The 23,464-nt window shown below is 41.5% G+C and overlaps 1 protein-coding gene across 4 annotated transcripts in view; it reads left to right on the forward strand.

The window, feature by feature from the left end:
• yap1 (Yes1 associated transcriptional regulator) overlaps positions 1-23,464 on the forward strand; it is a 153,640-nt gene that overhangs the window by 99,593 nt on the left and 30,583 nt on the right. For 2 of the 4 annotated variants that reach the window (XM_059964706.1, XM_059964707.1), the window contains exon 3: positions 1,720-1,833. The exons of the other annotated variants lie outside the window; for them this stretch is intronic. In XM_059964706.1, coding sequence (XP_059820689.1) covers positions 1,720-1,833 — 114 coding nt within the window. The remainder of the gene's footprint in view (positions 1-1,719; positions 1,834-23,464) is intronic. 4 annotated transcript variants of the gene reach the window in all.

Genomic DNA, 23,464 nt, shown 5'->3' on the forward strand with positions numbered 1-23,464 from the left:
TGGTATGCTAGGATTAAATCGGGGGTTGCTGGGAAGCATGGCTGGAAGGGCCTCCAGCTGTATCTCAATAAAATAAAATTGAAATAAATTTAAAAAGCAGCATTTATTTAATAATAAATGTCTAATAAATAAATTTATTACACAGCATTGAGGAGCATAATTCATTAAAATAGGCTATTCAGTAGGAACAAAAAGAATGGAAAAGTTCTGCACACACAATGTAGCATTGCCCCTTTCAGGCAAGGAACCTGCATAAAATTAATGCCATGTACAACCACCTGTTTACACAGTTCTGCTTGAGTGAAAATCCTGTAGACAGGGATGATTAATGCATTTTCAGAAGACAAAAATGTTCTTTACCAGCATCTCACTCCCTAACATGCAATTCAGTCAGGTTTTGGAACCCAAGTTTTGAATAATTGACCAGGAGAAGGAACAACTTTTAACATGATTGTTATGAGCAAAGTTCATTGCGCCACTGTAGTTCTGAGTATTAAGCATTTCATGATTATTATGAGAACTTCCCAGATTGTTCCTGCTCTCAAATTCCGCAGTTTGTATTGAAGCAGGAACATCATGATCTCAATAAATCCAATTCTTCCTTATCCATCCATTTCTACTTTGGAGCCAGTAACTAGATGTTAAATTTTGCTTTTTGATCTTCTCCTTGTGAGCTTGCTTGCCCCCTCTCTCACCCCTTCCCTCTGACTCCGCATCTCTCCGACCCAAAGGGATGGATTTCATTAATGCCATTTTAATGAAATTACTCCTTTTAATGCTGTTGCGGCTAACATTTCAATACGGACACCGATATCTATAGTCAGCTGAATAAACTTAACAACGTTCTGTGATAGTATACCCCTGCAATTTCTAGAGGGATTGCAAGGGTAGTTGCAACTTTTTTTGTTGCTTTTGCTACTGTTGGGTAAAATGCATCCTTTCATGCATTTTTAATAACCCTATTATGATAAAAGGGAGAATAAGTTGATCATGGGAGTATCTGAGAACTTAAATTGCATGCCTCTCTTTCAGAAAGCTTCAAACTCACTCCAGGTTTTTTACTCACCAACTTGTTTATTTAACAGTCTGACAGGGTTAAAACCCACTTCAACAATTGTGGGCTTCAATCCTTTATTTTTTTATCCTTCCCCCATTACTTCCCTTTCCAAGATCCCAATGAGCTCCATTTGGTTCCTGGTCAGTTTAAGATGACAATTCCCCATGGGTAAGAGTTAAACGGGATGGGCCATCTCTACCAAACTGAAACAATGTACTACTGTGTTATGCTTATTAAAAGGATAACATTTGTCAATAAGGCCTTACAGCCATCAGTTTTCTACCCCTAAGTCTATAAACTGGATTGAAACTTTGACCTTATTTGCAGAATATGCGGATATAAGTTAATTCCAGTCCATGGGGCTCAGTCACTGGCTGCATCTGAATAGAATATTGCAAGTCTCAAAGCTATGTATGGATTAATTCCAACAAGATAGTGCTCTAGTAATCTGCCTTTATACTGTTGTGTGCAACACCTTTGCCTAAATACACAACTTTAAAGATTTAGCAATACTTGGTTTCTTTGCTTTGATTTTTTTTTCATTTTAAAGTTTTTGGGAGGGTGTTTTTTATTATTATTTTCTGGTAGTCATGTAATTGTTGAGCTTGCAATATTTCACTCTGTTTAGCAGCCCACCATAAATTCCTTTACTTTTTGTTCAGGCCCACTTCCCGAAGGCTGGGAACAAGGCATGACCCCAGATGGGGAGATTTACTACATAAACCACAAAAACAAGACCACATCTTGGTTGGACCCAAGGCTTGATCCTCGCTACGGTAAGTAGGCCTATGCTACAGGTAATGCTTGACTTGTTTTTTTAGCTGTCGAGCCAAACTTTGTAGTACTCTTTGTGGAAAATTTTTAACAGAGCAGATTGCTATGTTTTGTTGTGCTAGTGTCTGACTGGCGAGAGCTAAATCAAAACAGTGTGCAGATCACTGAGCAGGTCAGGCTGGGAGGATATAAACCCTTTGAAGCTTTACAAGTATTGACCCTACCACCACTGTGGGCCCCAAATTGGAGAGCAGCTTTAACTCTTTCTTTGCCAGAGATCTGAAGCACACACAACAGTGTATGCTTTTTAACCATACCAACCTGGCTCACCTTTTTAAGATAAACCTTGTAATCATTTCAGAGCAATGAATAAATCTACCCATTTTAATTTCTGGCAGTTACTCAGCTTTGATTCAACAATTAAATCAAGCGCTTAGTCTTCGTTGCCTTCAGTCCCATTACATGTTAAGACCTTTGGGTGTAACGAGGACTCCTAGAGAATTATGGTGAAGAAAGAAATGTAACTTGCTCCTTGTGTAGCTATTGAAGAGCATCTCTTTGCTTTAGAGATCGGTCATATAGCCCATTGACGTGCACAGTGTTTCATTTCTGCTTACCCAGTTTGGGCCCACCACTTGTGCGTTTGCGTTTCGTACTGCCAAAATATCCCAGACACACTTGAATACGTGCCAAGTCTTTCTTTGCGGTCGGATACTTAATCTTTTCCAGGCCCTTTGAGTCAAAGAGCTCAAGTGTAACTGAAAGCAAAACGAAAGGTGGGGAGGAGGGGGGAGTGTGGGAAGCATGTGTGCTGTTGGAGAATAGATCTAAACAAGCCTAAATAGAGACAAGCTGTTGTATTGAACTTGAAAGAGTTTCCCTCCCACATGTGAGGTCAGGGACTTATTGTGGTTTTTATTTATTTTGTTCTGCAAGCCAAGAACATTTTTATAAGTTGCTAACCTTCATTGGCAGGCTGAGCACACTTTGTACAGCCAATATAGAGTGAGTGAGTGTGTGTGTATATATATATATCTGTGTTCCTTTCATTGTTCAGCATTACTAGGTGTAAGTTGTAACAGCCAGAACTGAGCAAGATAGATGTGATTCTGTGCTGTTTCTAGTGTTAGAAAATTGGGTGCAATGTCATTTCTTTAATTATCTGGTTCACCATTACTGGATTTAAAAAAAACTGAGCCAGTAAAACAATTCAGCCTTGTGAAACGTGGAATATTGAAACAAACAACACAATAAAAGCCATTCAGCTCACAATGTTGTGTCGACTTTTTAATCTACTAGATAACCTGATGTTGTTGCGTCCTGCAGTAGAACTTGTGCATCATATTGACTCTGCCAGTCCAACACTGAAGATGGTATGTGGTATTATAAGTTAGTTTTGCAGACAGGGATAACTGTCCCTAGTTTGAGTTCAATAATTCGAACACAAATTGCAGCCATTTCAGATGTTCTTCCAAGACTAAATTTTCATACATTGCTTATTTCCAAATAAAAAACCTGCAATTAACTTAAATGTAAGCATTTAAAATAATTACGTTGTCCATTATAAAAATTTCCTTATTATGCAATTTCAATTAAACAGTTTTCTTTATGAAATTTAAGCATTTTTAATCTGTAAAACTACCACAGTAACTTTAAATTACTGAAGCTCTACTTTTTAAAAAAATTGCACCAACATTCTTGTTTAATGCAGAGTTTAGTTTCTTTGTAAATGGAAGTAACTCTTATAATCAAGAGATTTTAATGTACCTTATAATTCACTCGTAGCTACGAGAGAGTTTACCTTTTAAGTCTCCCTAAAGAAAATGTGTGTGTAGTTAGTGAAAACTCTCAGTAGTAACCAGTTTACCCCTGGCGGTTTTGCTAGTTTTAACAACAAGGCCTTGTTTCAACAATCTGCTTTCAAAACTAGTGCAAAAGATAACAAAGTAAATTTGAACTGTGTTTTTTTTTACTCATGCTTAATATTCTGATGTTTTTACATCAGTTGTATGAAGTTCAGCCAAACAGAACTGGGAAAAAATGAATGACATCAAGGATACCTATATATTAATAACCCCCTGAACAACTTGTATACCTACCATAAAGCTCATGAAAAATGCTAAGCTGCCACGTTAAAGCATAGAACAGACTGTAAAATAATATGCGGCGATTTACAAGCATTGGGGAAGGAAACAGCAGAATCTGTAAACCCGTCTTTGGATTCATGCATGCTGTTTCAGGAGGATAAAGGAGGAGGAAAGTGGATATGTTCAGAATCCTTAATGTAATGATAAACGAAAAATCGGTTCCCTTGAACCAACTGCTCAATAGCGAGGAAGTATCTTGTTTCATGGTGGTCGGCAGTAAACCATAATAGTCTGGGTTTTGGCCTCAGACGATTTATGGCCAAAGAATTGAAGGAAACAGCATAATTATTTATGCCATTTGTATATGAAACATGGTAGTGGAAACACAAAAGCCTAATCTGCTTATTTTAATAAATGTTTCTAACCATTATTGCATGACCGTCTGCAATAAAGCATAACAAGTTCCTGTGAAACAGGCATACTGTTGGAAAACTACTGATACAGAACAGCTGAGCATTATATTGGAAAGACTGAGGCAGAATAGTTAAATAATCAATTGCACTCTTTATGTTGTTAGATTTAATTTCTTGAGTAATGTGGAAAAATATTTTTCACTGCTCCTGTAAGTTTGAAAATCTGGTTTGGTGATCTAATAAGTTAATAAGTGTACATTTGATTCCATGTCACTGAAGCGGGGTGGGGGGGGGGGTTGTGTGTGTGTGTTTGTGTGTGTCTAGATAGGAGTGATTGCCCGTGCACAACTGTAACCATATTGAGCTGTAGATCAGTTGGTATAACAAGCCTGAACTGGCAAGTCGAGGCTCATTATTAATAAAAGGCCAAATTACATTACATATGTCTCCATATACAAACCTGCAGATCATTTTCTTGTGAGCAGATAAAGTAAATCCAAGATACACAATGAAGAAGGCACTCAGCCGGGAGGACAACAGCCAATGTGCAAAAGGCAAACTGCAAATACAAAAGAAAATAAATACTAATAAATAAGCAATACATATCAAGAATGAGATGCAGAGTCCTGGAAAGTGGGTCCATAGGTTGTGCAAACAGTTCAGTGAGCGGAATTGAGAGAACTTATCCCACTGATTCAAGAGCCTGATGATGGTTAATAACTGTTACTGAACTGTGGGGCCTGTACCATGTTCCTTGATGGCATCAGTGAGAAGAGAACATGGTCTGGGTGGTGGGAGTCGCTGATGATGGATGCTGCTTTCCTGCAACAATGCTCTGTGTAGATGTTCTCAGTGGTTGGGAGGTCTTCAACCTGTGATGGACTGGGCTTTATCCACTATGTTTTTGTAGGATTTTTCTGTTCAAACCCATTGGCATTTCCATACTTGGCAGTGATATAGTTAGTCATGCTATCTACCACAACTCTATAGATGTTTGCCAAAGTTTTAGATGTCATGCTGAATCTTCAACAAACTTCTAAGAAAGTAGCGGCGCTGCTGTGATTTCTTCAGAATTGCACTTGTGTGCTGGGCTGAGGACAGATCCTCTGAAATGATAGCACCAAAGAATTTAAAATGGTTTAACCTCTCCTTCGGATCCTCCAATGAGGACTGGCTTATTGACCTCTGGTTTCCTTCTCCTGAAGACAATAATCAGCTCCTTGATCTTGCTAATTGCAAGCAAAAGGTTTTTGTTATGGCACCACTCAGCCAGATTTTCAGTCTCCCTTCTGTATGCTGATATACCACCTTTGATTAGGCCTACAACAGTCGTGTCATCAGTAACCTTGAACATGGCATTGGAGTTGTGCTTAGCCACAGCCATAAGCATAGAGTGGAGCAGGGGTCTAAGCATACAACCTTGTGGTGCAGCAGTGCTGATGGAGATGGTAGAGGAGATGCTGTCAATCTGACTGACTAGGGTCTGCAAATGGGGAAATCGAGGACCCAATTGCACAAGGATGTTATTGTGGCCAAGCTGTGGTCAATGAAGAGCATCCTGATGCATGTGTCTTTGCTGCCCAGATGTTCCAGGTTTCAGTGAAGAGCCAATGAAATACCACCTGCTGTGGGCCAGTGGGCAAATTGAATGGATCCCTGCCACTTCTCAGGCAGGTATTGATGCATTTCATCACCAGCCTCTCAAAGCACTTCATCGTGGTGGATGTAAATGCTACTAGACGATGGTCATTGAGGCAGGTTGCCATGTTCTTCTTGGGCATCAGTGTAATTGAAGCATGTTGGGTATCTTAGAGTACTGAAATGAGAGGTTAAAAATCCCAGTGAATACTTCAGCCAGTTAATAAGCACAGATCTTTAATACTCAGCTAGGTACCTAATCTCGGCCAAATGCTTTCCGTAGGTTCAACTCCTGAAGGATGCTCTCATGTTGGCCTCAGAGACTGAAATCATAGAGCCATTGGGGGTTGTGGGACTTTGTGAAAGTTCCACCATACTTTGATGGTCTAAGTCAGCATAGAAGGCATTGAGCTCATCTGGAAGTGAAGCCTTCATGTCCATCCACTATGTGGTTTGGTTCCACTTGGTAAGAGGTAATAGATTTCAGTCCCTTCCACAGTGTCGAGCATCCTTCAGTGATTAAAGTTTGGTCCAGAATTGCCACTTTGCTCATAAGATGGCTTTCCAGAGATTCTACCTGGACCTCCTGTATCTTTCTTGGTCACCAGACCTGGATGCCAATGAATTGACCCTCAGTGGATTGCACATCTCTGGTTTGTCCAGGGCTTCTGGTGGAGAAGACTGAATGATTTTGTGGGGACACATTTGACTGCAACTGTTTTTATAAAGTCATTCATTCATTCAGATCCTCTGAGTCCTTTAATACTGACTCGAAGCAGTCCTGTCGCCACTGCCCTGCCTCCCACAACCATTTCTTTCTTGGCCTTAGCTCTGGAGCCTTGTTCTTTAGCATCTGCCTGTATGCAGGTAGAAGACAACCAAGTGATTAGATTTCCAAAAATGTGGTCCGGGCACGGGACAGTAGGTGTTCTTATCGTAGTTTTGTAGTGGTCAACTGTGATAGGAGCCCTGCTACTGCAGGTTATATGCTGATGGTAATTGGACAGAGACTTCTTCAAACAAACCTGAATGAAGTCCTTGACTATGATTTGAAATGCATCAGATTGGGCTGTTTCTTGATTGTTCAGTATCTTGAGTGCCTGATTAACTTTGGCCTTTGGCAGAATGTAAAAGATCATGGATACTATTGTAAATGTAAAGGATACTATTGATGAGAACTCATCAACAGTAGAATGGTTGGCACTTAATCATTTGATGTTCTAGGTCGGGGGTGGGGGGCCAAGAGTATGACAAAACTGCCATGTCAGAGCGTCACAAAGATCTTATCATGAAGCATAGGCCCCCACCTTTTGCCTTCTCTGAATCGGCAGTTCAATCCATCCTGTGTATTGAGAAGCCTTTGTGTCTTTCTGACATATCTGTCGTGTTCAGAGTGAGTCATGTCTCCATGAAACACAGAACATAGCGATTACTCATTTCCCTCCAATACTGCAATCTTGCCCTTAAGTCTTCATTCTTCTTCTCCAGCAACTGTACATTGCTAACAAGATGCTGGGTAGAGGGAGTTTAATTGCTCTTATCTCACCCTGGCTTGGAGTCCTCCCCTGCTCCTGGCCGTGGTGATGTAACTTCATCTGCTTAAAAACGCCATACCCGCATGCTTGAGATTTAAATTTGCTGAGTCCTTCAGAAGACTGTAAAGTCACTAGTTCATGAAGACTGTTCAAAAGTACGTCGTTACAGAGTAATTCAGAAGAGGTATATTTTAAGTTTGGTAAACAGCCCACAACATGCCACTGTGGTTCACAGGCGCCATCTTGCTGATATATGTGAGACATGCATATTACTGAGCTGTGCTGTGAAATTTGTTAAAGCATCTACTTCGCATGATGGGTCACTTGATGGAGCTGCTTAAATTGTAATAATTAGACTACTGGCTGACTTTCAATACAATAACTAAAGTAGCACATATAAATTTAATCAGTTTATTTTACCCCAGCCTCCACAGAAATACATTTGCAGATTCAAAAACCCACCACAGAAACATATCTTGTTTTTGACATTTGTGCAATTCATTGGGAAAGTGATTTGTTTGTAATTTGTCTCTGCCATCAAAGCAATCTGCTTCGCGGGTTAAGATGTAATTGTACATACCAGCAAAAGTGAAACCTGTTTCTAAATGAATCTGTGTCAACATGCTCTGTCCTGGGATTATTGCTATTCACATTGCAAACAAAGGATTTGGAATTGATCCAAAATGTGCTCATCAGATTTGATATATTTATATGTAAAGCAGCTGGTAAGACCTCAATAGAGTGGACGTGGAGAGGATGTTTCCTATAGCGGGGGAGTCTAGCTCCAGAGGGCACAGCCTCACAATAGAAGGACATCCCTTTAGAACAAAGATGAGGGGAATTTCTTTAGCCAGAGGGTGGTGTACCTGTGGAATTGGTTGCCAAGTCATTGAGTATATTTAAAGCAAGGGTTGATATGACCTTGACTAGTGAGAGCATCAAAGGTTCCCCATGCAAAGCTCCTTCAGAAAGTAAGGCAGGGGATCCAAGGAGACCTTGCTTTGTGGATCCAGAATTGGTTTGCCCACATAAGGTAAGGGGTGGTTGTAGATGGTTCGTACTCTGCACGGAGGTCCATGACCAGTGGTGTTCCGCAGGGATCTGTTCTGGGAACCATCCACTTCGTGTTTTTTTTTATATATAAATGACCTGGATAAAGAAGTAGAAGGGTGGGCTAGTAAGTTTGCTGATGACACAAAGGTTGGGGGTGTTGTGGATAATCTGGAGGACTGTCAGAGATTTCAGTGGGACATCGATAGAATGCAGAACTGGGCTGAGAAGTGGCAGATGGAGTTCAACCCAGATAAATGTGAGGTGGTTCATTTTGGTGAGTCCAGTTTGCAGACAGAATATAATATAAATAGTAAGACTCTTGGCAGTGGGGAGGATTTGAGAGATCTTGGGGTCCATGTCAATAGGACACTTAAAGCTGCTGCGCAGGTTGACAGTGTTGTTAAGAAGGTGTAGAATATGTTGGTATTCATCAACCATAGGATTGAGTTCAGGAACTGTGAGGTAATGTTACAGCTATACAAGACCTTGGTCAGACCCCACTTGGAGCACTGTGTTCAGTTCTGGTCACCTCACTACAGGAAGGATGTGGATACTATAGAGAGAGTGCAGAGGAGGTTTACAAGGATGATGCCTGGATTGGAGAATAGGTTGCAGGAACTTGGCCTTTCCTCCTTGGAGTGACAGAGGATGAGAGATGACCTGATAGAGGTGTATAAGATGATGAGTATTGATCATGTGGATAGCCAGAGGCTTTTTCCCAGGGCTGTAATGGCTAACACAAGGGGGACATAGTTTTAAGGTGCTTGGAAATAGGACCCAAGGGGATGTCAGGGGTAAGTTTTTCCACATAGAGAGTGGTGGGTGCGTGGAATGCACTGCCAGTGGCAGTAGTGGAGGCGGATACAATAGTACCTTTTAAGGGACACTTAAATGGTACACGGAACTTAGGAAGATAGAGGGCTATGCGCATTCGAGGCAGTCTCTAGAGTAGATTACATGGTTGGCACAACATTGTGTGCCGAAGGGCCTGTAGTGTGCTGTAGATTTTGATGTTCGATGTTACAAGGAGAAGGCAGGAGAATGGGGTTGGGTGGGATAATGAACCAGCCATAATGGGCCAAATGGCTAACCGGCATGTCTTATGGTCCAAATGGATTGGCATAAGTTGAGAAATACTTAACTGGCAAGTTGTAAAAAATGTGGACAGATGTAAATTTGAGTCCAAAGATAAAAGTAAACGACTTCAAAACAAACAAAGTGACATGAAAACTATTTTTGATAAACAAGTAGGACCAGTAGAACAGCATGGGACAGCACAAGGGCAGGTTCTATGTCTCATACTACTGTTAGAGCCTATAATCTACATTCTGGGGTGTGATTTCAGGCCAATCGGGCAACCTGGCACTTTGCTGTCTCCGAGAGTGTCCCATGAGGCTGCGACCAAAGTTTGCGGCATGGCAGCTAGCAAGCTTAGGAATGGGAAGCAGGCCCATGATCTACTCCATCTCTCGCCAATTAAAGTGTTGAGGATTGAAATCATCAAGGCGAGTGTTTGACACCGTCTGCCAATCTCTAGCTTGCTGCTGCCGGAGAAGGTGTCTACCCTACTACAGCAGTCTCTCGCTCATTACTCCTGACAGAAGTCCTTGCTTACAAATGATCTATTTCCCTCCCACCCCCACCCAATGCCAGTTGATGGGGCTGGAGTGTGGATTGTAGATTTAATTTTGTTTTTCTGATGTGTTCTAGTTCTGCTTGCTCATTTTCTGGTACAGGTTTCCCCCGCAATCCGAAGGTAGAGCGTTCCTATTAAACTGTTTGTACATTGAAGAAGCAATTACCATTAATTTATATGGAAAAATTTTTGAACGTTCCCAGACCCAAAAACATAACCTACCAAATTAAAGCAAATAACACATAAAACCTAAAATAACATATATAACATATATATGTAAAAGCAAGAATGATATAAATACACCCTATACAAAGTAGAAATATTGTAGGTACGGTGTAGTTTCACTTATCAAACTTGGGAAGACAGGGAGCCAAAATCGATTTGGAGAAAAAATCGGAGAAGGTGTCTACCTACGGCAGTCTCTGGCAAATGCAGACACGTACGCATGTACACGCATGTGCAAACAACTGCCTGCACAAGGCTTCACGGTCATTGTAGTCTTTCTCGGAGTAAACACATGTGTAAAGCGGGTGTCTTTTTTTCATAAAAGCGAAAATCCTCTTTGGTTAGCGAAAACAGGTATTAACGTAGGTCTTTCGTAACAGCAAGTTGTTGTAAAGCGAATGTTCGAAAAGCAGGGGTCACCTGTACTATCGTTGAATGAACACTGAGCTGAACTGAAATATGCCTTTTGTGTGTTATATTCTGTGTTTTTGATCATTCTTTTTGGTTGCTGTTTGTGAAATTTTTTGTGCGCAGTGGGGGATTTGAAGCTTTTCTCTGAACAAGTTGGTTTTGTGACTGCCTGTGGGGAAGTTGAATTTCAGGGTTGTATACCACAAACATACTTTGATAGCAAATGTGCTAGAGTTTGTAAATGCTGCTGGAACAATAAATAGGATGGGATATCCCAAGAGAAATATTGAATTGATAAGTGGCTCTATTAAGTGGCACATGGATTAATCCAAATGGTTTTGATTACTGGCACGACAAGCATGTTCATTGGATTTTAAAATTCTGTTAGTGCGACCTGACATCACTCCTCAGCAGCAAAGTCATTGAGTGAATTGGACAAAAATTGTGTGTACATACTTTTGACTGTCGTGTCTCTCAAAAAAGGGTTACTCTAGAGTCCTTTTTTTTGAAAACACAATGAAAACAGAAAGATCTAAGAAGTACCAGTAGAAGCCTATCATGTAGTGCAGCACCGACTATAAAATTCCCACGTTAACTCCGGGTTCTAAAGTAAACGCAGTTGTAGTGTGGAATTACAATTTGCAGTATTTTTAGTGGGGAGGATTTAAGTGCACACTCAAAGGGTGCATACGAATGAGAATTGCACACATTAATGGATGTAATACAGTCAGCCCTCCTTATCCATGGAGGATTGGTTCCAGGACTCCCCACGGTTACCAAAATACATGGATGCTCAAGTCCCTTATTTACCGGTCTCAGTGCGGTGGTCTTTAGGACCCAGCACAGCGTTTCTGTTCACAAAGATAATCACGATCACGATTGAAAATAAGGTGGAAGTAATAAAGTGATCGGAAAGAGGTGAAACACCATCGCTCATTGGAAAAGCATTAGGCTACAGTCGGTCAACGATCAGAACAATTTTAATGGAGCATGTGAAAGGCACTGCCCCGATGAAAGCTACAATTATTATTAAGCAACGCAGTGGTTTAATTATTGAAATACATATGTTTCTTGTGTTTTATATGCATAGAAAGGTAAAATATATACTATATACTAAGAAAAACGTTTGACTAACTGACGCTAAATAATACTGGATGTACCTGTTCCGACTTCAAATCCAACTTAAAGACGGACTCAGGAACGGAACTCGTTCATAACCCAGGGACTGTCTGTACTGTAAAATCATCTCTAGATTACTTATAATACCTAATACAATGTAAATGCTTTGTAAATAGTTGTTATACTGTATTGTTTAGGGAATAATGACAAGAAAAAATAGTCTGTACATGCTCAAACAACAAGTGCTGGAGAGAGAACTTCCGGGTTTTCCAGATCCGTAGTTGGTTGAATCCGCGCATGCAGAACCCGCGGAGAAGGAGGGCCGACTGTACAGTGTTTGATCCAGCCAGGTCCAAAGTTATCTCTCAATAGGACCACTCCCACTGGATCTTTATGTGGAATTAAAGTGGGCAAATGGAGTCTTGGTTAAAAGATTAATTCAAAGCATAACACATTTGACACTGGCATTCCTCTCAGCATTGCAGTGGTGTACCATCCAAGATTGTGGTCTGATGTTGCGCTTGAACCCACAACTTTCTGGTTTAGTGGGAAGTGGGTGAAAGGGAAGCAAAATTACTGAGCCCACCCAAAGTTGGAAAATCTGGGAATAAAGGAATAATTTTTCAATCCTTTATCTGCATCATATTTAATGATGAATATTTGCCTTGGTAATTTAATTATCCACACAATGTTATAATTATTTAAATATCTATCTACATATTTGCATATAGATCGTATGATGCGAAATAGCTTGACTAATAGAATAGATATCCCTCAAAATTGTTTAATGTCATTTCCAGTACACGGGTGTCAAGGGGAATGAAATAATTGTTGATCCGGATCTAATGCAGTGTTTTAAAAAAACACTAAGGTAAAGAACACAATAATTTTTAAAAAAAAGTAAATTTAAATAATAGATTGTGTATGTAGTTTGATTGTATGACCATAAAATGGAGCTAGGTACAGGAGTGTCTGTATGTAGGGTGACTGACAGGAAATGATAAAGTAGTGGTTGTGGGTGTTTTGATGGGGGGGGGGGGTTAATAGGTAGAGGTGTTAATCAGCCTGACTTCTTGAAGAAACTAACTGTGTTTGAGTCGTGGCGTGGATATGACATAGCCTCCTGCCTATTTCTACATCTTTGTCCCTGATGGCGGGCAGGTTGGTGCCAGTGACACATTGGGCAGTTTTGACTACCCGCTGTAGAGCCGTCGAGTCTGCTGCAGTGCGGTTTCTGTACCACCAACCAACCCTGCCACCACTACTTTATCAAAGCATCTAAGAGAAACCTCATCTTGGGCATCAAGAATGCAAAGACTGCTTGTGCACAGAATAGTTGGTGGGCAGGTACTCATCCTGAAATGTTATCTGCCCCACAGCCTTGCAGGAATTGACTTCTCATGTCTGCTGCTGTTACAGGCAGTGGCTTCTCACCTGAAAGTGTGGAGGGGTATCACTTCAATGGCTGGCATTGTGTTGCTGCCTCAAAGCATTCACAAAAGTTGTTGAGGGTGTCAGGGAGGGGAGGCATCACTCGTGCCATTGACTTTGTTTTTCCTTGAGTGGTCAGTAATGCCTTTGATCCCCAGCTGCATACGCTGGGGATCGTTATTGGACAGGTGTTCCTGAGTTTTTTGTGTGAAGGCAGTCTTTGCCCCCGGCTGCTCTGAGTGCTGTTCTATCACCAGACTCGAAGGAGCTTCCTTAGCTCTTAGTAGGGAGCACACATCTGGGTTTAGGCTGTGAGATGACTGTTCTGGAGGTATTGACACCATCTACACACTTACAGATGTAGCCAGTGTCAGATGAGGCATATTCCTTGACGTCTGTGTCTTACTGACAGTCCAGTTGCATCTTTTCATAAATACCTGCTTTCAGGTTTATATTGTATCACAGTAGAATTACAGGGGCTTCCCAAGTTTTGAGTCACTTATGGATTATGGAAATCTGACTTTTACACAGTCTATCTATTTTTAAAGAATTTTTCACGCTAGTAATAATAATGAAATTCTTCATGTTCTTCATTACTGACTGGATGTAGTATACTTTGCATTATGGGCAGTATTAGGGTGATTATTCAATTAAATCACTGAATTATTTTATAAGTGTTTGGAACAATAGGAAGAAGATTCCCATAGGGAACAGAGAAATCAGTTTACGGACAATTCTCAAGAATGAAACTTAAATAACCCAGGCTATATTGGATGGGGAAGTGGCGCGGCACACGGCAGCAGCAGCCGTTTGGATCTGGTGCTACTTTAATTTAGTTTTTAAATTTAATTTTAAGGCACAATTAGGGTTTAGGGCAATGGATAACAGAGCGACTATCTACCATCGCCAGATACTGCTACATTACAGAGTTTACCCAAAAACAAACCTTCATGAAAATCTGCTGGTTAGATTGTGCGACCTCGGCTTGCTGAGGGAATCGGGCCTGCAGTCCTCGGAGTCGCCTGATGCCGATGGCCGGAGTTGGGGACATTGTAAGCGGTGAGCGAGGAAGCAGAAGCAAGGCGAGGGGGCAGGAGTCCGTGCCAGGAAAAAAGCAACCCCTAGCCGGCTGGCTCTCCCGTCCATTCTGCTCTCCAATGGACATTAAATTGGACTACATCTGTGGCAACGAAATACTTGGCGGGAGTACAGAAACGGACGGAATCCTGGACGCCGCCATTCAACTCTTTATTTATGTAACAGATTTTCCCCCAAGCCATCGGACTACCAACCTACTGACCTCTACTGTGTCTATGTCTTGTTTATTATTTATTGTAATGCCTGCACTGTTCTGTGTACTTTATGCAGTCCTGGGTAGGTCTGTAGTCTAGTGTAGTTTTTGTATTGTTCATGTAGCACCATGGTCCTGAAAAATGTTGTCTCGTTTTTACCATGTACTGAACCAGCAGTTATGGTCAAAATGACAATAAAAGTGACTTGACTACACCTGTGCTTCTAATATTACTTTAATTAGTCAACAGCTACTAGAAATTGAATTTGACATGAACCGCACAGCTAACTCCATCAGCTTAATACTGAAGGGCATGCATTGAAGGTGAGAGGAGGTTAAGTTCAAGGAAAATGTGCAGGCCAAGTTTTTTTTTACATAGTGGACATCTGGAACGCACTGCCAAGGGTGGTGATGGAGACCAATATGATAGCTGTTCAAGAGCCCCTTGGGTTTCTGCGCAGAGGGTTGGTGAAGGGCCTTTCCCTGTGCTGTGTACCTATCTGCTCTAAGTCATGAGGTATAAAGTGGGGGAGGGGTAAGGGGCTGCTGGAGAGGATGAGGATATTTGTGCCTGGCAAAATTGAGTTCATTAGAAGCAGTAATACCAGATGTGTTTTGTTTCTGTCTTCAAATGGGATTACTTTGTAAATTTTAAATCATAAACACCAGTTAATTGAAATTAGGAGCAGAGGTAATGCGTTGATCACTTGAACTGTACTGTCAGTCAGTTCACTCAGGTACAGCTAACTCCTCTTAGTTGTGTCATTCTTTGATAATCTCTGTTTACCAAACAGAGATAGACAGATCCTCTCCCTCTCCCCTTTTCCCCCCCTCTTCCCCCTCTCTTCCCCCTCTCTTCCCCCCCTCTTCCCCCCCTTTCCCCCCCTCTTCCCCCCCTTTCCCCTCCTCTTCCCCCCCTTCCCCCCTTCCCCCCTTCCCCCCCTTCCCCCCCTTCCCCCCTTCCCCCCCTCTTCCCCCCTCTTCCCCCTCTTCCCCCTCTTCCCCCCTCTTCCCCCTCTTCCCCCCCTTCCCCCCCTCCCCCCTTCCCCCTCTTCCCCCCTCTTCCCCCCCTCTTCCCCCCTCTTCCCCCCTCTTCCCCCCCTTTTCCCCCTTTTCCCCCTCTTTCCCCCTTTCCCCCTCTTTCCCCCTCTTTCCCCCTCTTTCCCCTTTCCCCCCTCTTTCCCCCCTCTTCCCCCCTCTCTTTCCCCCTCTTTCCCCCCTCTTCCCCCCTCTCTCTTCCCCTCTCTCTTCCCCCCTCTCTCTTCCCCCTCTCTCTTCCCCCTCTCTCTTCCCCCCTCTCTCTTCCCCCTCTCTCTTCCCCCCTCTTCCCCCCTTCCCCCCCTTCCCCCCCTCTTCCCCCCTCTCTCTTCCCCCCCTCTTCCCCCCTCTCTCTTCCCCCCCTCTCTCTCCCCCTCTCTCTGAATTGTTTTGGACAGCCCAACTTGAATGATAGAAAATCTAGACTGGTGAACCTAAGAAGCTACTAGATGATTTAAGTGAGAGCACATCCTTCTTATAGTGAGGCGACCAGAACTGAGCACAGTACTCCACGTGGGGTCTGACCAGGGTCCTAAATAGCTGCAACATTATGTCTCGGCTCCTAAACTCAATCCCATGCTTGATGAAGGCCAATGCACCGTATGCTTTCTTAACCACAGAGTCAACCTGTGCAGCTGCTTTGAGTGTCCTATGGACTCTGACCCCAAAATCCCTCTGATCCTCCACACTGCCAAGAGTCTTAACATTAATACTATATTCTGTCATCATATTTGACCTACCAAAATGAACTACCTCACACTTACCTGGGTTGAACTCCATCTGCCACCTCTCAGCCCAGTTTTGCATCCTATCAATGTCCTGCTGTAACCCCTGACAGCTCTCCACAGTAACCACATCTCCAACCTTTGTGTCGTCAGCAAATTTACTAACCCGTCCCCCTGCTTCTTCATCCAGGTCATTTATAAAAATCACAAAAAGTAGAGGTCCCAGAACAGATCCTTGAGGCACACCACTGATCACTGACCTCCATGCAGGATATGACCCGTCTACAACCACTCTTTGTCTTCTGTGGGCAAGCCAGTTCTGGATCCACAAAGTAATGTCCCCTTGGATCCCATGCCTCCTTACTTTCTCAATAAGCCTTGCATGGGGTACCTTGTCAAATGCCTTGCTGAAATCCATCTACTGCTCTACCTTAATCAATGTGTTTGGTCACATCCTCAAAAAATTCAGTCAGGTTCAAAAGGCATGACCTGTCTTTCACAAAGCCATGCTGACTGTTCCTAATCATATTATGCCTATCCAAATGTTCATAAATCCTGCCTCTCAGGATCTTCTCCATCAATTTACCAACCATTGAAGTAAGACTCTCTGGTCTATAATTTCCTGGGCTATATCTACTCCCTTTGGGCAGAGACTTTCTCTTGTTTGTGATTGGGGCACAAACTCAACTGGGCATCAGTGAAATTCATGGCACAAGCTAACGCACACCATGTAAAGGAATTAATAAAGCATGGTTTTCCACAAACAATTCTGTAAACAGACATGTAGACCTCAGTCCTATTTATGAGCAACTGCGGGCAAGGTTCCAGAACCACAATGCACAAAGTTCCCCACACAAGCAATTAGCAAAGAGATTCCCTCCCAACAGTACTATTGAGTTTCCATAATGACGGCCAATCAGCAGATTGATAAGAATATAAAGGGCAAATATTCAGAGAACACCCTACAATTAACAGCACAGATGATGATGTCTCCTCGTATGGTGACAGAACGATTGCAAGTAAATTGCCAAGACTAGAGAACAACTCAACCCAACCAAAGTTACAATTATGGAATTGAGCTCAAGTTATTGACTTGGATGGGAGATTGGTTAGGCATTGGAAGATGAAGAAGGACTAATGAGAATGCACCTTTAATAAGAAGAAAATGACATGGTATTTTGTAAGGATCTGCTGAGGCCTCCCCTCATATTAATTTGCATTCATGGCAAAATTTCAAATCTGGGTAATAGATTAAGTGAAGGAGCAAAATTGAGGCAGATGGATTTCTGTATAGGTTGGGCTTGCATGATTTGGGTGATACATTAATCAGATATGTACCTTTACTCAAATAAGGAGGAAAAAAATCCAAATTGGCATTTGATCTATTAATAGTTAGATATAAAAAGGTCTAGTGAAATGCAAAATCAGGCCCAATAAAGTTAAGTGCCCTCGTTTCTGAAAGGGGAGGTTTTGTTGCATTTGCCAAAGCCATGGTCATTGGGAGGAGTCTGCCCAATGCTGGGACCACAACTGTAAAGAGGCAACTATAAGAGAATAGAATTTTTGCTTTTCTACTATCAAAGGCTGTGTGTTCTGAAAATTGAGACGCTTTTTTACATGAAAAATATTTTGAAAATAACTTTCTTAAACTAAGAGTCTTAATTACAGAATCATCAAATAAAATGAGAGAATTCCTACCAAGCCTCAGTTACTTTTCCAATATTAGTCTCTTTAACTATTATTGATCCCGCTTGGCGGTATGGGAAATGGCAAGATGATACTGCACTGCTTGTCCTTCCATTGGCAATATTGATGAGGCTGAAAGAGAAGAAAGAAACTGCACACATAAATTGCCTTAAAGAAGAGTCTCTGCTCGAAACGTCAACTGTCTATTCATTTCCATGGATGCTGCTTGATCTGTTGAGTTCTTCCAGCATTTTGTGTGTTTCACTTTTGGATTTCCAGCATCTGCAGAACTTCTCATGTTTCTAAATAGTAAAATGTGTTCAGAGAACCAAATGATTGAAGTTTGGAATATGGCCAGCATTCTGTGGTTATTGTTAGCCGTGTAATATGAATGTTAATTGTATATCCGATTGTTTCAAAATTCATGCCCTCCCACCTAATCCCCCAAAACAACTGTATTCCTCAGCCTCCTCTCAAGGGAATTCAGCCCCATTCTGTACAGACTTTCCATGTGAATCAAGCTTTCAAACGTTCCAGTCCTGGCAACATCCTTGTTAATCTTATCTGCACCCTCTCTAGCTTAATCACATGTTTTCAGTAGTCTGCCCACAATATTTCAGATGTGGCCTCACCAACATCTTGTTCAGTTGCAAGATGATACCACAGTTCTTGTACTCACTGCCCTGGCTGATGAAGACAAGCATGTCATTCACCTTCACCACCTTTTCTCCCTGTGTCACTGCTTTTGAGCAATGTCTTTTTTATTTCTAGTCCCCAGAGGTGTGTGCATGCCTCGTGGCAGGAAAAACAGACCTTAAATAGAAAGATCCTAACTAATTATGTGGAAGAGGGGTATAGGCTCCATTGCAACACACAAAGTATAATTGAAAAAAAAAATGTTTCTGAACCCTTTGCAATTACCTTGTTTTCTTTATTAATTACTTATAGAATGTGGTTTGATCTTCATCTAAGCCACAATAATAGACATACACAAACTGCCCAAACTAATAACACAGAAACAAATGTGCTTTTCATGTCTTTATAGAAACACATTGTTTAATCATTCACAGTTCAGGCTGGAAAGTGTATTAACCCTTGTTTTTAATAACTGGTAGAACCTCCTTTAGTAACAGTAACCACCACCAAATGTTTCCTGTAGCTGCTGATCAGACATGCTCCTGGTATTTTTACTTCATTTACACCTTCCTAGGCTGCCCTCGTTTTGCAATTTAATCTGCAAATGCATTTCTGTAACTTTCCTTTGTAGTCATTTTGGAATAAGTTTTGCATTTAATATGACAACATCTGGTGACAATTGGATAACATTCCCAGGTTCTTGTACACATTGGCCATTCTTGATTGGAATTCCTACAGGCATGAGAAACCTTTTGTTTCCATAAATTTCCAAAATCATATGGAGAATCAGTGTAGATATTAGCTGATCTTCCACCTACCAACTCTCAAAGCGTTTGGTTCTGCTTGTTGCACAGAGGTGCCAGGAGGGATGCTTCCTGATGCCAGCTCTTCAGTTCCAGAGACAATTTGAATTCCTGTCAGTCAGAGGAGCCACCAGTGTATAGAATCAGATATTTGGCAGAGTAATATCCAACAGGACACTGTCAGTCTCCATGTTCTTGGATTAAAACTGCCGTTGGGTGTTTATCTTTGACTTGCATGCTATATGATTTATTTGTATCAGAGATTCTTAATGCAGGTGCAGCACCCAGTACAAAGTTTGGATGGCTTTTACTTGTCCTTCATTAAGAATGACCGGGCCATCTGCACACAGACGGACATACTTTATTGATCCCGAGGGAAAATGGGACACTTACTGCCTTTCAGCAGATAGTTGAGCAATAGTCGATGAACCTGCCACTAGCTTGTCAATACTTTGATAATTGTTCCATCTTCACTCCCTTGGTCTTATTGGGCCAAGCTGTAACATTAACAAAGGGATGTCTTGGATCAGGTCCACAGAATTCTAAAGGACGTGGGTGAATGGCCAGAAGTCATGGTACATATTGGTCCCACTGACATGGATAGGAAAAGGGTTGAGGCCCTGATGAGAGCATATAGGGAGTTCAGTAGAAAGCTGAAAAATGTTCAGATGGTCAATCTCTGGGTTATTGCCTGTGCCACTTGCCAATGAGGGTAAGAAAATTATAATTTGCAGATAAATGCGTGGCTGAGGAATAGGTGCAAGGAGCAGGGGTTCAGATTTCTGGATCATTGGATTGGGAGATTGGGGAAAATCAGGTTGGTGCTGGACCTTGAGAAGGAGTTTTAGAATGCCTAAAAGATGGCTTTTTAAGAGCAGCTTGTGGATGAGCCCACTGGGGGGGGGGGGGGAGAATTTCAGAAAAGGCAATTAACCAATGAACACTACCTCAATTTTACTTTTGTACTACTTAATTTAATTTTTTTAAATACATTTCTTACTGCAATTTAGTTTTTACCATTATGTATTGCAATGTACTGCTGCTGCAAAACGACCAATTTCACGACAGTTTTCAGTGATGTTAAAGCTGATTCTGAGCTGGCCAAATGGATACTAGAAGGGATGATGGCTGGAGTTTCTGGGAGCAATTTGGATGGTGCAGGATATATACATTCCACAGAAGTGGTATTCTAAAGGAAGGATAATGCAACTGGCTGACAAGGAAGTAAAAAACAACAGGAAAAGAAGAGAAGGCATATAACATAGCAGAAATGATTGGGAAGTTATTAACAACTAAGAGAAAGAACTATAAAAGCCAAGAGGAAAGAAAAGCTGAAAGGTCTGCAAGTAGGTAAGTCACCTGGATCAGATGGACTTCACCCCAGGTTTTTGAAAGAGGTAGCCGACTGGATTATGGAGGATTTAGTAGTGGTCTTACAAGAAACACTAGATTCTGAAATTGTTGTAGAGTACCAGAAAACTACATATATCACTCCACTCTTTAAGGATGGGAGGGCAGATAAAAGACGGGATATAATTGGCCACTTATCCTAACTTCAGTAATTGGGGAGATGTTGGAGTCCATTATTAAGGATGAGGTTTAGGTACTTGGAGCCACATGATAAAATAGGCTGTAGTCAGCATGGTTTCCTCGAGGAAAAATCTTGTCTGGCAAATCTTTTGGAATCCTTTGAGGAAATAACAGGCAGGATACACAGTGGATGTTGTTTACTTAGCTTTTCAGAAGACTGTTGATTAGGTTCAACTCATGAGACTGCTTAACAAAATAAGAGCCCATGGTATTACAGGAAAGCATGGATAGAAAATTGGCTGACTAGCAGGAAGAATAAAGGTTTCTGGTTGGCTGCTTATGATTAGTGTTCTGCAGGCATTGGTGTTGTGATCACTTCTTTCCATGTGATATGTCAGTGGTTTAGATGATGAAAATGATGACTTTGTGGTCCAGTCTGCAGACAATACAAAGGCAGGTGAAGAGGCATGGATACAGAGTTAGTGTTGAGTAAGCATAGGGTCCGTAGAAGATGAAGAGAATGGGTAAATAAGTGGCAGATGGAATATATTGCAAGGAGGTATATGGTCATGCACTTTTGAGGAAGGAGTGAAGACTCACCTATTTTCTGAATGGGGAGAAAATTTGGGAGTCAGGTGTAAAGGGACCTGGGAGTCCTCATGCACCATTCCCTAAAGTTTAACTTGCAGATTGAGTCAGCGGTGAGGATGGCAAATGTTATGTTGGCATTGTTTTCAAAAGGACTAAAATATAAAAGCAAGGATATAACAGTGAGGATTTATAGGGCAGTAGTCAGGTGACATTTGGAGTTTGGTGAACTGTTTTGGGCCCCTTATCTAAGAAAGGGTGTGCTGGCATTGGAGAGGACCCAGAAAAGGTTCACGAAAATTATTCTTGGATTGAAAGGGTTAACTAATGAATGTTTGATGGCCTTGAGCCTGTACTCGTTGGAGTTTAGAAGAATGAGGTGGCCTCTCGTTGAAACCTATCGAAATATTGGCAAGCCTAGACAGAGTAAATGTGGAGAGGATGTTTCCCATAGCGGGGGAGTCTAGGACCAGAGGGCACAGCCTCCGAATAGAAGGAAGTCTCTTTCGAATAAATGAAGAGGATGGTGAATCTGTAGAATTCATTGCAACAGATGGCTGTGAAGGCTGTTATTGAGTTTACTTAAGTGGAGGTTGATAGGTTTTTGAATAGTAAAGGTGTCAAAGGTTATGGGGAGAAGGCAGGAGAATGAGTTAAGAGGGATAATAAATCAGCCATGATGACATTACAGAGCAGACTTGATGAACCAAATGGTCTGGTCAAATCATAACTTTCAGTAGTGTGATTCCAGCTATGGAGGGATTATCCCACGAGTAACTATTGAGAAGTTGGATCTGGGCTGATTTGAGTTTAGAATAACGAGAGGTTATCTTTCTGAAATGTACATATCTGCTGGTGACTTGACAAGGGAAATGCTGGGTGGATGGTTCCTCCCAAAAGAGAGTCTGTTATCAGAGGGAATAGTCTCATAATAAAGGAGTGCCCTTTTAAGACTGAAAGGAGGATGATGTACTCTCAGGGCTATGAACCTGTAGCAGCTACTAGAACAAACTAGCATCGCTGTTGGAGACCAAGCATAGGCAGTTATCCTGTGTAAAGTGCCTTCTGGTCCAAACCAATAATAAGGTTCAAAATCGAAGAACTGTATTCAATCCTTTAAAAGCAATTAGCAAAGCAATCAATCTTGAAGTGATAAAACTATTGAATCTAAAACTAGTGGTATAATAAAATAAACAGTCTTAGTGTATTAAATGTATTTAAGCTTTCTTCAACCTAATTAAATTATGTTTAAGTGAAATTAAACAGTCAACAAAAGATCATACTTGGCTGGCTCTATCTAACCAACTCTAACTGAACTAATCAGATTAAAGACAATGCAAAAATAGCTAGACTCTTGGCTTTTACCATGCCTCCAACCCCACCCCCACCCATATGACTGACTACCATAATAAAACGTGCAATGCAGTATAAAGCAGATAGAAAACAGATACCTGGTTCCTTCAGAACCTTTGGAATTCTTAGCCCAGTAAATTCATAGTGGCTGAATCATTAGAATTATTGATAGGCAAGATAAATATTTCAGCAATAAGAGACACAAGTGTCATGGGGTAAAGGCTGGATTGTGAATTGAAGGGAAATTCAATTGTCTGTATTCCTTGTCTTAACTTCAGGAATACCAAAACCTGGACATGAGGGTAATTCACAACTCCTCAGTGCATTTATTTATATGCTGTAGTTGATTTGGTACCATTTTTACTCTGAGAATTATATAATTAGTCTGACAAGCCATGCAGCCCATGGCACAGTTGGTGATTACAAATCCAGTAA

This window comes from Hypanus sabinus, chromosome 3 (assembly GCF_030144855.1).
Source record: "Hypanus sabinus isolate sHypSab1 chromosome 3, sHypSab1.hap1, whole genome shotgun sequence".
NCBI lineage: Eukaryota > Metazoa > Chordata > Chondrichthyes > Myliobatiformes > Dasyatidae > Hypanus > Hypanus sabinus.